This window comes from Parasteatoda tepidariorum, chromosome 1 (assembly GCF_982258835.1).
Source record: "Parasteatoda tepidariorum strain Cologne lab strain chromosome 1, Ptep-v5.0, whole genome shotgun sequence".
Lineage (NCBI taxonomy): Eukaryota > Metazoa > Arthropoda > Arachnida > Araneae > Theridiidae > Parasteatoda > Parasteatoda tepidariorum.
This window is the reverse complement of record NC_141755.1, coordinates 38,862,636-38,875,740: the sequence shown is the minus strand read 5'-3', so window position 1 is coordinate 38,875,740 and position 13,105 is coordinate 38,862,636. Positions and strand designations below refer to the sequence as shown.

Sequence of the window (13,105 nt, the reverse complement as noted above, 5' to 3'; positions counted from 1 at the left end):
GGGCTTATTAGTATTCAAAGAAACATTAGATTGTTAATAATATTTAAATCTGTACAAAAATACTGTAGTAATTTTAAGTTAAAAAAAATACACCAAAACAATTTTATGAGCAGTTTATACTTAATATAAAAATTACTAACCAATTTAAATAAAACTATAAAATAAAAAAATGTAGTAGAAATTGTTTTGAAAATTTACATGTTTTAAAGAACACATTTCTATTTAAACAAAAGTTTAAACAAAGAACAATTTGAACAGATATACATAAGTCTTAAAATCAATTTAATGAGATCTGTCAAAAAATGTAGTTACTCTCATTTTTGTGTTCATACAAGTAATTTTTATTTATTTCAAAAATAGTACTTCTCCAGCATATTTCTGCTCCCAAATAGGATGCACTAAATATCAAAAAAGATAGGAAAACAACACACACATAAGATTTATCAAACATTAATTTATGTTGGGATCTGTGTTTAAAAAAAAGACTAATTTTCAAGTATGAGAACACTATTGTTACAAATTATAATAGACATTTTTAATATTTTATCTAGCATCAAAATCAAATAGCAATTTATCACCAAAAAACAAGACTAGATCAAATAACAAAACCATCAGATAATAGAAAATAACATGCAAGAAAAATAGAATTAAATAATTGATAGATTTTTATATGTTTAGCATTTACTTAACAATAAAAAAACAATTAACAAATGTTAACAATTAAAAAAAAAAACATTGGATTTATTTTAATAGCCTAATGTTTTGCAGAGAGAGCCTTTTTATATTTTCAAATTGACTATGTTACAGAATTATAACATATTTAATACATATGGAAAACAATTTTAGCAAAGCCATGATGGGACTATCAAATAAAACTATAACATTAATAAAAAGTAAATAAATGTATTCAAACATTTTAAATTTAAAAAAGTGCCAAAAATACTGGAATATTTTTGCTCCAACTCAAAATTAAGAGATCAATAAAAAAAATTAAAAAAATTAAGTAAATAAATCTAATTTAACAGAATAAATCAATCTTTATTAAAAAAAAATTGATCAGAAGCAATTTTTTATCATCAATAGTCGGTGTAATAGCTCATCATTATTAATGATAAAAGTATTTCAGAGTGAAATTGATATTTTAACACAAAAGCAAATGCATAAATCAAAATAAAATTAAATAGAAACATTTAATCATGAATAGTATTTTCACAATCTTTAATAGAAGAAAAAAATCTTTTTCCTTTGTATCAACATTTTTATACAACATTTTTTCAGGAAAACCTAAGCATAAAATATAATAGGAAAAACTAAGAAGGATAACAAAACTAATTTAACATTGTATGACGATCATAAATAATTCTTCTTTGCTCTTGAACTTGCCGCTTCCATTTATCTTGTTGCTCGCCAACTCTATTCAAAACATTTGTAGTGCCTGCTCGAGGTCTCATAGCTGTAGCCATGGGTTCACTCTGAAAGTAATGGAAACAAACAAAATCAAAACAATAAAAAAGGGTGAGTGCCATTTAAGGTACTTTAATTACCAAATTTAAGAAAACAATAATACTTTTATGATCTATTGAGGACACTTAATCTCCTTAACAGTTGGAAAAAAATTAAGTGTAATTTATACTGTTTGTTTTTTTCTGCTACATAATTTAACACAGAATATTCTTGAAATAAACAATAAAAGTTTTACTATTTTTAAGCCAAAAATTTCCTTAAAAGCAAATAAAAATTAAAATTTGATTAAAAAAAAAACAATATAACTTCCAAAAAAAAAATTTAAAACATGGATAAAAAAGGAACAAAAAGCATAATGATCAGAACAGTTGAAATTCTTCGACTTTTCATTAAAATTCTTTTTTTTTTTTTATTTCAAAGATAAAGAATTATTTAGTTTACGTTCATTTTTTTCCTTAAAATAAATAAATTAAAATAATTTATGAATTTCAATAAAAAAATACTAAATAGTTGTAAAAAAAAGGTAACAACAGGACAGGTGATACAAAAAAATAGTTTGCCATTTTCAATTTATTAACCTTTTAAAGAGATTAAGAAAAGATGCAAAGTCATTGAAAAATCCAAAATCCAAAGAAAATTGAAAAATCCTATAAAATTAAATGTATGAAATATTTACCCCGACCTGCCCCAATTTAGGGCATACGGGTAAATGTTTATTAAAATCAAGAAAAACAGAAAAGTACATAAAATACAAAAAGTAACATTACAGAGTAACATTATGTAAACATTATGTTTACATAGTTATGTTACAGAGTCTGATGGCAACAGCAGTAAAATAATTAAAATGCTCCGAGAGTCCCGCCTTATAGTGCCGAAGCCGACGGGGCTTCCCTTATAGTGAGCCAAAGACACAAATGAAAAATTTTACAACACATCGCAGTGATGTATTCAAGAACAGTAAAACATGAAGTGAACCATTAAAAAAAAACGTGTACCTGAAGTGAACATAAGAAAACATTAAAAGGTCACAGGTAAACGGAGGTCCCAAGTTAATATAGGTCAAAGAACCAATACAGTCGATGACAAATTGACAACAGGTAAGACAGAAGAACAAGGCGTAATGAGCCAAGAAAATCTCAAATGTAAAACAAAAGGAGGTGAAGATGTAAAGTGGTAAAACAAACAATTATCAAATACAATTAAAAGGCGACGCTAAAATTTGCAAAGCAAGGAAAGGCAATGTAAATAAGCCAATTAAAAAGCACAATGTAGTGAATAAATAGATTAAAACAGAACTAAAAAGCTGAGATAGATAAAACAACAAAACGTTGTCAAAATAACGGGAAGCGAACAGACGGGCAGCCCAACAACCAGGACTGAGTTTAGTTCGTGTAGAGCAGATCCAAAATGTCATCAGGGGCGAGTGCGTCCTCCAGGGTGCGTTTAATGATGTTTTTAATAATTTGCCTCTGTTTATTAGTCCTGCACCAAGATCTTATGTCGCCTCTTCTGTCAAAACTATTTCCCCTAATGGCTGCAAATTTTTGACAGTCAAGCATCAGATGTTAAAATCAAATGTATGAATCCCTACAATTTAAAAACAGAACAGCAAAGTAATTTCTATTTTTTTATTGAAATTAATTTTGACAGCTTAAAAATAGACTTGGTGAAAAATAAAAATTGACAGAATCATATGTTTAAAATCCTATGATTTATATTCACTTGGATTCAAGGTTAGTTGGAACATTTAAAATGAAAATATTTCGAGTTTTTTTTTTAATGAAATTATTTTTAGTAAGTTCAAAAATAAATTAAGGAAATGCAAAAAGGTAAAAATTAAAAATTTTAATAAAATCAACACTTGAATGCCCGTGATTTACATTTATGAGAATATATATGTGTGTAAAATAAATTTAAATTAAAAAGAAAACACTTGTTAACTTAATTTTATTTTGTCATGAAGATAAATTACCTTTCTAATAATAATATTAATTTATTAAAACAATATGACAGTTAGGCATTTAAGCAAGTCATAAATTCAAGAAAGAACAAATAGAACAAGTAAATGCAATTTACATTAATGAGAATTTAAATTCATTAAAAAAATGTTAAACAATTTAAGCCAGACTAAAACATGCATTTCTTAATGCAATCTGTACTATTCTTTCCTTCTCAAAGAAACAAATGAGAAAAAAGGAACTAAAAGAACCATAGTAATCGTATTTCAAGCATTAGAAAAATAACAAATAAATTATATGCTTGATTTTTTACCTAATTTTTCTAAACTTTAACTGGCATTGAAAAATTTTCTTGAGTATATATACTAAAGTGTAAAATAAGATATCGTCATGAGTATAAATTGAAATTTTCAATTATTTTGAAAATTTTATTTAAAATGTGTACTAAATATGAAAAGAAGTTTGAAATAAGAAGAAAAAAAATAGCAAATTGAAGCATATTTACCATTGCTTTAAAAAACAATGCAAAAAAATCTAACAATCTAAGAAACGGTAAACGTTATCATTTCGTAACCCTTGCTTACAGTGCTTAGCATGGTGAAGCCTTTCAATCTGGTCCACTTATTGTTATCAGCCGTAAGTAAAAGGTTAAATTTTGGACTTCTCGTTTCTCTACAATATCATTCCCCAAACCAAACTATTCTTCATTAAATCTCTTGTTACGAAAATACTTTTGGACTCTAATTTTTTCAATATTTCAAAACTTGAGGCTTGGAAAAAGTATCATTAGTTAACTTACCCCAGGTATAACATAAATCTAAAATTTAAAATATATATTTATATTTATAAAAAGCAATGTAAGAACCTTACAGTTTAGAATATTTACTCAAAACATTTTGCAATTAAGTTTTTAATTTAAATGTCAAGATAAAATTTGGGTGCTTTGTGCTCATGAAATGTGCCTTGAATTTTAAGATACACCTTAAACAGAAAACTATGAACAAATTAATTTTCACCTTTCACAAAATTTTGAATTTAAAGTATCCCATCCAGCTCATTGATATTTCACCATTTTCTCGCAAAATTCAATGTTGGTTGGCTTCTGTTTAATTAATCTACTTATCATTAATTGCATTTTTTTTTAAATTGTTGAAATCGAAGTGCTGAATTTTTTAGAAGTTTTATATATTTTCATTTATGAATTTTAAAACTAAAAGCCAACTCAAACCTGCATTTCTTCGTCCAGTCCCTACTCAAAGTAACTAATGAGAAAATAGGAACTAAAGAACCATAGTAATGCATGCTTATTTCAAGCATTAGAAAATAATAAGTAAATTACATGTTTAATATACATAGTTTTCATAATACAATTTAAAGCATAATTTAAAAAATGAAAATAAATAGTAATAACAGTATGCAATCAACACAGAATTTCTTATCAGAGTCCTATTTTTGGATTTCTGTAAAAGGTATTTGAATTTTGAAAATAACCCAATTTCTTTTCAGTTAGTCCCCAGATGGTTTAGAAGTGATTTGAATTAAGCATAACAGCAAAATTATTATTACAAAATTAGTTTTTAAAAAAATCAATTGACAACACAATTACAATACTTAAAATTTCTTTGTGCAAATTATCTCTACATAACACACAGATGTATTAAATCGAAACTCACCCCTTCCTGCTGAAAAAAAAACACATTTAAGAGAAGATAAATGTTAGATAAATCGAACTAAAAAAAAAAGCAATGATCTAAATCCAAAGAAATGTAAGAAAAATAATTAGGGAGGCATTTTAATATATATGCCATAAAATGCCGAATAAGAGGAGAGTAACGTTGTTTTTTTTAAATTCAGACTAACTTTTTTTATTAGAAGTTGTTAGTTCAATACATGATAATATAAACCAAGCGATTCAGGAGCACATCTTTGGCTTAAGCAGTTATTAAAAAAATGCTTCTAAGATTTAAAAGTTTGGGTTTTTTTCTTTGGAGTTTTTGGTTATATTTTAAAAACTTCAGATAATTTTAATGCATCAATATAATAGTTACTTATGGTTCAAAAAGAAAATAAACTATTTTTGAATAATATAATAGGCTAATTTCAAAATAGCACATTCAGTAATGTCTAATGTACTATTTAGTTGATATACAAATGCAGATTAAGAAAATAAAATATTTGTAAAATATAGAAAGTAGGTCAGCATTAGCAAAGAAAACTATGCATCAAAAAGATGTCTAGAGAAATTATAATAAATAGAACTCTGTCTTGTGCAACTGATAGAATCCAAAAGTTTAGTCATAAAGTTTCTTTAGATAAAAAATTAAACAAAAAAAAATTTTCAGTCATGTGATCAGCCACATCACCATAAGATATTGATGAATGATGAAATAATATCACCATATGAGCATAAGATATTTCATAGGCACTTTGCAACTAACAGTCAGGTTAGTTAATATGAAATTTGTAAACATGAGAGTATCACTTCATTCCATTTTGCATTAAATGGAAAATAAGAACAATGAAAAAAAGGACTTTCTAAAAATATTAAAATTACACAATAATTATACACACTTGTGTGTAAGTATCAATAAAATTTCATATCAATATCAATGCCAGAGCTCTCTATCATGAATCTTACAAAACAAGAATTTCTAAACGTTGTAAAGGATTCTATAATGTAATCCCAACGAGTGAACTATGTTTATAAATTAATAATCTTGTACAGTTTTAACATTTAATATCTAGTGTAACACAATAACAATAAGTTTAAAGAAGTGGAAATAAAGTATTAAAGAAGTTATTTTATTGTGGTATTTGGCATTTGAATGTAAGGCTAACTTTTGCTTCTGATGATTACGACTTTAATGGTGTAAGAAGAGGGACAGATTTATTGGTGATGCGAGATCGGGTGTCTCAAACAGTAATGTTTAAATATTTTTCAACGTTAAAATAAGGTTTTATAAAATAATTTTAAACAATGTTGATGGACATACTGAATTGGAATGGTATTGTGGAAACTGTGTACTATTTGTGTTTAAAATTGCAATGACTAGAGCCTGCATAAAAAAAAAAAAAATTTCTTTTAAAAAATTTTGATATAATTTCATTAAAAACATGTAAATTAAGAGAAATTGAGATGAAATTTTCATTAAAATTTGAAATTGATGTTAAATGCAAAAATAACAAAAGATTAAAGAAAGGAAAGTTGCTTTTATATATGTACAAGTCCCCCCCCCCCCAAATAAAAAGAACGGACCACCCTGATAACTCTTGATTTAATGATTGGATGTGGTATAAAGTGTTCTATAATACTTGTTTTCCTTGGTAATTTATTGTCGGTCCCTCGAACATCTGAAAATTTTAAACCTTATTTCTAAGTAGGAAAAATCGCATGAACTAAACACCCTCAAAGTTTAAAAAAAAATAATTCTCTTAGTCTTTCTTGAGAAATTTTTTAAAAAAAATCTCAAAAAGTGAACGCATCTCTTCCTTTATTGCAGGGTAGTGTGCAGTGCGCAAAAAAAAGTCGGCCCACTATGAATAACTTTTGATGTAATGATCGGATCTTCACATTCTAGGACTGGATCTAAATGCCACGAGAAGATGATCTCAAATATGCTTAATTATTGAGTACAGACGATATTTTAAGTTTTGAAATCAGACACAAAAACATACTTTTTCTGAATAAATGTACTTTTTTACGGATTCGAATTTCTGACCCCCAAAATATAGGGGGTAGCTGTAAACTAGAAAATATGGTCACAATAGTTTGGTACAAAGAGTGCTCAAAAGTTGAACCCTTTAAAGTTAACTTTACTTTTTGCATATTTCGCTAATCTCAAAGACTTTTAAAGCGAATTAAAACATTTTTGCACACAATTATAAAATTCATTTATCCAAAGATAATTCCAAGCCAAAAATTAATTTTTAGTAAATATTTATTATTTTTTATTTGATAATGGTCAAAAAAATTTTGAATTGTAAGGTATACAATTTTTAGCATTATTTGTAAGAATATAATTTTATATGGTAAAATACAAAATGTGAGCAAAATTTTTTCAACCATTATTAAATAAAATAATAAATATTTATTAAAAATTATTTTTTTGCATGGAATTATCTTTGGATAAATGAATTTTATAATTGTACTCAGAAATTTTTCAGTTCACTTAAAATGTTCTTGAGATATAACGAAATATGCAAAAAGTAAAGCTAACACGAAGGGTCCAATTGGGACCATTATTTCCAGATTGCGGCTACCCTCTTTTATTTTGAGGTTCAGAAATCCGAGGGAAAAAAGCATGCTTATTCAGAGAAAGTACCCTTCGTGTCTAATTTTGTAACTTAAAATATCGTCTGAACATATTAATGAGCATATTTGAGGTCACCCCCTCAAGCTATTAAAATTGAGTCCTAAAACGAGCATCATTAGATCAAAAGTTATTCAGGGAGATCCCTTTTTTTTGCACACTCTACACTGATTTTTATATATTTATGCAAAAAAAAAAAAAAAAAATTAGAACTTACCCCTTCCTACAAGTAAAAATAAATATTATTCAAAAAAATTCATTGAAAAATCATTACATACATCACTACAGAATTTACCTTTAGCAAGGTCTATATTTTTATCTTAGATAACATAACACAACGTAAGAAAATTATAATTCTCAATAACAATTTTAAAAAATACCAACATAAAAAAATTTTGAAATCAACTGTAATTAAAAATTCTGTTTAAAAAAATTAATGCTCATTAAGGAGGCCATATCCCTACCAATTGCCTACAAAAATTATCGGAAAAAAATTAAAGGATCCCAAATAAACAATATAAATAATAAATATATACATAAATAATGTTTCAGAAGTTTGAGGAAAAATCAGAGTAGGAAATAATAAAATAAACAACAATAGAAAGGGAAAAAATGAATAAAAATAATGCTAACCAAAGTGACTTCTTCATTTTCATGCTTTTGATATGCGGTTCTTCGTTTATTCAAAAGCGGATCCAGGCACATCAAGAACAACATATATACAGTCAATAACGAGATTACCCAAATAATTATAATTACCACAACCTGAAATATAGCAAATCATTATGAAAAAACAATAGTACAATTCATAAAGTTAATATGATAGAGTCAAAATTCTAAAAAATGTTTCAGGCCAAAAAAAACTTTTTCAACAACTTTATAAAATTTTAACATAAGCTTTTTAGATGATTACTGAGAGGAAAATAATTGAATAATAAAATAAATTAATTAAATATTTAAAACATTAAAATGAGATTTTAAAAATTATTTACAAATATTGTTGTGGTATTCCGACGTTCATAGCGACATTCACATCTTGGACAGAACTCTTTTTCTTTAGCTCTCAGATAGTCATCTGCTTGAGGCATTACAACTCCTTCACATTTGCTAAAAAAAAAACATATGAATAAAAACATATACACCAATATAACATAATCAGAGCTCATTCTAGACAGAAAAAAGGGCAGGGTGCAAAAGTTTAAAAAAAGGGCATTATTATTCTAAAAAGGCAATAATTTCACGTTCTATTAAAAACACGAATTCTTTACACGTTCTATTAAAAAACATTGTCAATTAGTAAAATATTTTTTTTTACTTAACTAAAAGTAGCAAATCAATAATTAATTACTTATTTTCATTAATAAATTAACATATATATCGAGTTAATGAGCTAATTAGCTTAGTAATTTATTTAAAATGCATGCATATATTAATAAAATAATAAATGTATGTTTTTAAGTGTCTGTAGTTATGATTAAATAATTAAAATGATTAATAATAATTATGATTTAATGATAGTAGAAGTAACTGCAAACTTTCAAAGACAAGTGCAACAATGGATTGTGATGGCTATTTTTCCTTTCCCATACAAATCTATGTATTGACAGCAATGACAAACTAAATAAAAAGAGTTAAAAATAACAGTTCATGAAATCCAATGTAGAGTTTGGTGAAAAAGTAAAGAAGGGTTGAGGAAAGAAAGGGCAAAAAGGGTATGGAGTCTATTACATCAGGGCACTAATTTACTTCAGGGGCAACAGGGTGAATTCTTTTGACTAAAAGGGCAGCAGGGTGCTGCCCTTTTAGTCAAAAGAATTCCCCTGCCTAGAATGAGCTCTGACATAATAATTGTAAAATGAAGCAGTATGAATAGCACCTAATAACTCTTATTTTTTTAAGCACTCTGTTTGATTCACAATTGTATCATGTTTAAGAAATGAAAATAAAAAAAAATACTTATATCGAAAGTTTTAAGTTCTGAATGCTCTCTTTATACACAATGAAAAGCTATTTCAGCATGCACTATCTATGTATTCGAAAATATAGAACAAATATCATTTGATTACAGAAACAAAGTAACATTTCAAGGAAATGAAAAAATTTTAAATTTTTCAATGGATCAGTGAATGATTTCTAAAGCAAAATAAAAAAAAGGAAAGAAAAACTATTTTAAAGCTAGCAAGAACGATTTTCCTTTTTGCAATGAAACATGTAGAAAATCACTCAAATTTATCAAATCAGTTCATAGTATTATTATGCAAGAATTTTTACACAAATTTACTGATAGAGCAAATAATTTAAAGAGAATCTCTAAATGCACAAATTTTAATTCGAGAAAAAAAATGGGCAAAATATATTTTTCTTGAATAATTTAAAACTAAAAATATTCATTTTATAATTTCCTAAAACAACTAAACCTTAACCAGGTGGAGACCCACTGAACTGTTGTCATTATTGAAGTTCTTACGTATGAAATATCGGTATGTCAAACAAAATAAGTATGTAGTAAAAAAAATGAATAAAATTAATATATGCCTACAAATCTATTTTAGAATGAAAAAAAATTGTCATCCCAAATTTAAAAATTGTAATGACTAGTGCATAATCAAAATATAGTTGACATACTACTTCACACTTATTGTTTTGATTATTATAATGAAAAAAAAATTTGGAAAAAGATAAGAAAAAGTTATAGTATTTTTGCACTTTTCAAGATGACAACATTCCTTAAATAAAAATGTTTACAATGTTTCTCGAATGGGAAATCATTATGAATTGTTGTATTTTAGTAATTAGTAACATTATTTCATACTTAAGTTATTATTTTACTAATCCAGCCTATTATTGTGAATGTATGATTAGTAACTACACTATCTTACCATTGAGAAGGAACAACATTAGCAATATAAAGTTTTCTTTCAGTTTTATTGCCCTTGACTACTTCTGGGCTAGGACATATACATTTGCATCGCACATCTTCATACTGAGCCTAAAATTCACATAAGATAATTGGCATTAAATAATTGATTTCAGCAAAATGCAATAAAAAAATTGCAGATTACCTAAACAAATATAATTTATTGGATAACTAAATTGCATTGGAATTATTGACTTCAAATAGAACATTGAAAAAAAAGGAAAAAAACATTTTTATAATAGTGATTTCGCAAGACTTTTCAAATTGCAGGTCTTTCCGACCCAGAATTTATCAAATTCTGTCCACTTTTCTAAAAAAAGTGGGTTTCTATTTAAAATTATATAAATATCCCACTTATTTTTATAATTCATAATAATATTTTGACGATTAAGAAAAAAAATATGATTAATAATTTAATCAGCAATCATTTAACGAAGAATTAACAGAAAAATCGCCCATCATATAAAAATTCAAAATCAAGTATCATATCATCTTTATAAAAAATAAGACACACTATATTAATTTTAAAAAGTAATAATTCATAACGGTCATAACGCTGATTAAATTATTTTAAATATTTTACTATAAATAGGATAAAGTAGGTCCTGATCCATAGATATGATCCAGTTTCCATAAAGATATACTATAATCAAATAATAGATTATTTGCAATAAGTTTTATTTACCACTTATTTCACAAAAAAATGTTACTACTACTATTATTTTCAAGCTATTTAGAGTGAAAATTATGCATGCTACAGGACACATCATAACTTTTATTTTGCATCTCCCTAAGAGATTTCGTGTATCTGACACGCTATAGCACGCAAGCAAAGTCACTGTATAATTCAAATTTAATACCAGCAATGATAGATAATTTAAAGAAAGTATACAGTAAAATACAACAGCATGTATTGATAATTACTAATTTCTTATATTTATCATTATGATTTTAAGGACTAAGCAAAAATTCATTTTTAGAAAGTTAAATAAAAAAATTTAAATTTTTCTAATATACAATTACGATCATTTTTACTTTGCCTTTTAGATTTCTAATCTCATTTCATGTTAATAAAATTGTAAGTTTTACAAAACAGAATTCAAGGATATTTCCCTATCATGGTTTGTGACGGTTTCCCTATCATGGTCATGCCTAGTGACAAGTACAATCACTAAGACGAAAAATATATTTTAAACTTAGGGGAGATTTCTGTATCCTGATCTGTGGCAGAATAATAGCCAAGACTTGGCAACTTCCGGGCAGTGGCCAGTGAGAAACTAAAAAAATACACCATAGAAAGCATCCAATTTGAAAGGTATAACTTATAGCCACCCCAGGGCAAATATTTACATGATTTTTTAATTGAAAGTTTAAAATCTATTTGCAGGGGTCTGTCTAGGTTTTTCTGGGGGGTATCTATTTTGTGAAAATTTAGACATAATTTGTGAAAATTAAAAATTATATTTAAAAATGAACGCAAAAATATGGATGTAACGTTTCTTACGAGAGACAAAAATAAAATTTTAAGAAAAAGTATTTTGTGAAATTATTTTACTGTTTTTTCTAAAGATGAATTTGTGAAGGTACCGCTAAACGGTAGTAAATTTGGCTTGGACAGACCCATAATCTGGCACCTTGGCGACTGTAGTTGGTGCAATAGATCATCATAGGAAAATATCCCCTGGTCCCTTTCTGTGATTTTTTTATTATTTTTTTAGTTTCTCGCAGGCAAATATCCAACTTTTATATAATGATAAATTTCACGAAAGTAACTCAACTTGTTAGGGTCTCTCTGCCTACATAAATTTAGTTTATAATCCTAACAAAGCCAAACCAGCATTCTTTAACGGCAATGAGATTTGGCTCAGACTCTTTAACTATGACTTATTTAATACTTTATATAGGATAGAAGAAATACACACAGAAATTTCAGCAATTTAAAATGAATTTGAGATTCATACAATAATTAAAAATTATATGATAGAAATCATTATAATTAAATGCCCATAAGGAACTGTTTTTGCTTATAATCAAGCAAATGATAATTTATATATTTTCAGTAAATCCCTAGGCTCATTTTATTTCTTGTTTCAAAAACAAATTTATTTATATCTTTCATAATCGTAAATATATACAAGCAGAATAGATGGTAATGAAATTTTATTTTATACCCATATTTAACAAATATTTTAATACAAAACCTAAAAAAATGAAAAACAAATTTTCAACCTACGTAAGTGATAGTACTAATGAATGATATAGTAAATAGAAACAAGGCACAGGAAGATAAATTGATAACCATTTTCATTTTTAATAATTCATAGAAAAACAGAACTCAATTTATAAACCAAAACAAATCATCAAAATCCATTTGCCAAAATTACAGTTAAAAGAATAAACTGTCGACTTAATTAATTAGTTTTCATATAAACTCTTCTAAACACTTGAATAAAAAT

General features: G+C 26.3%; 1 protein-coding gene across 1 annotated transcript; it reads right to left on the bottom strand.

The window, feature by feature from the left end:
- Positions 1-317: 317 nt before the first annotated feature.
- Positions 318-13,039, bottom strand: LOC107441254 (uncharacterized protein CG1161). The gene is made up of 5 exons (XM_016054444.5): positions 12,883-13,039; positions 10,612-10,721; positions 8,725-8,839; positions 8,366-8,497; positions 318-1,472 (listed from the first exon to the last, which is right to left on the bottom strand). The coding sequence occupies exons 1-5, from the start codon at positions 12,955-12,957 to the stop codon at positions 1,329-1,331; spliced, it is 576 nt and encodes a 191-aa protein (XP_015909930.1). The 5' UTR covers positions 12,958-13,039; the 3' UTR covers positions 318-1,328.
- Between the last annotated feature and the right edge of the window lie 66 nt (positions 13,040-13,105).

Bases quoted from the DNA above. Each gene is read 5' to 3' on its own strand.
- LOC107441254 (XM_016054444.5), bottom strand. From the start codon at position 12,957: ATGAAAATGGTTATCAATTTATCTTCCTGTGCCTTGTTTCTATTTACT. The intron at 8,840-10,611 runs GTAAGATAGTGT...TTTTTTTTTTAG, and splicing joins AATGTTGTTCCTTCTCAATG to CAAATGTGAAGGAGTTGTAA. The intron at 8,498-8,724 runs GTAAATAATTTT...GCTATATTTCAG, and splicing joins GGAATACCACAACAATATTT to GTTGTGGTAATTATAATTAT.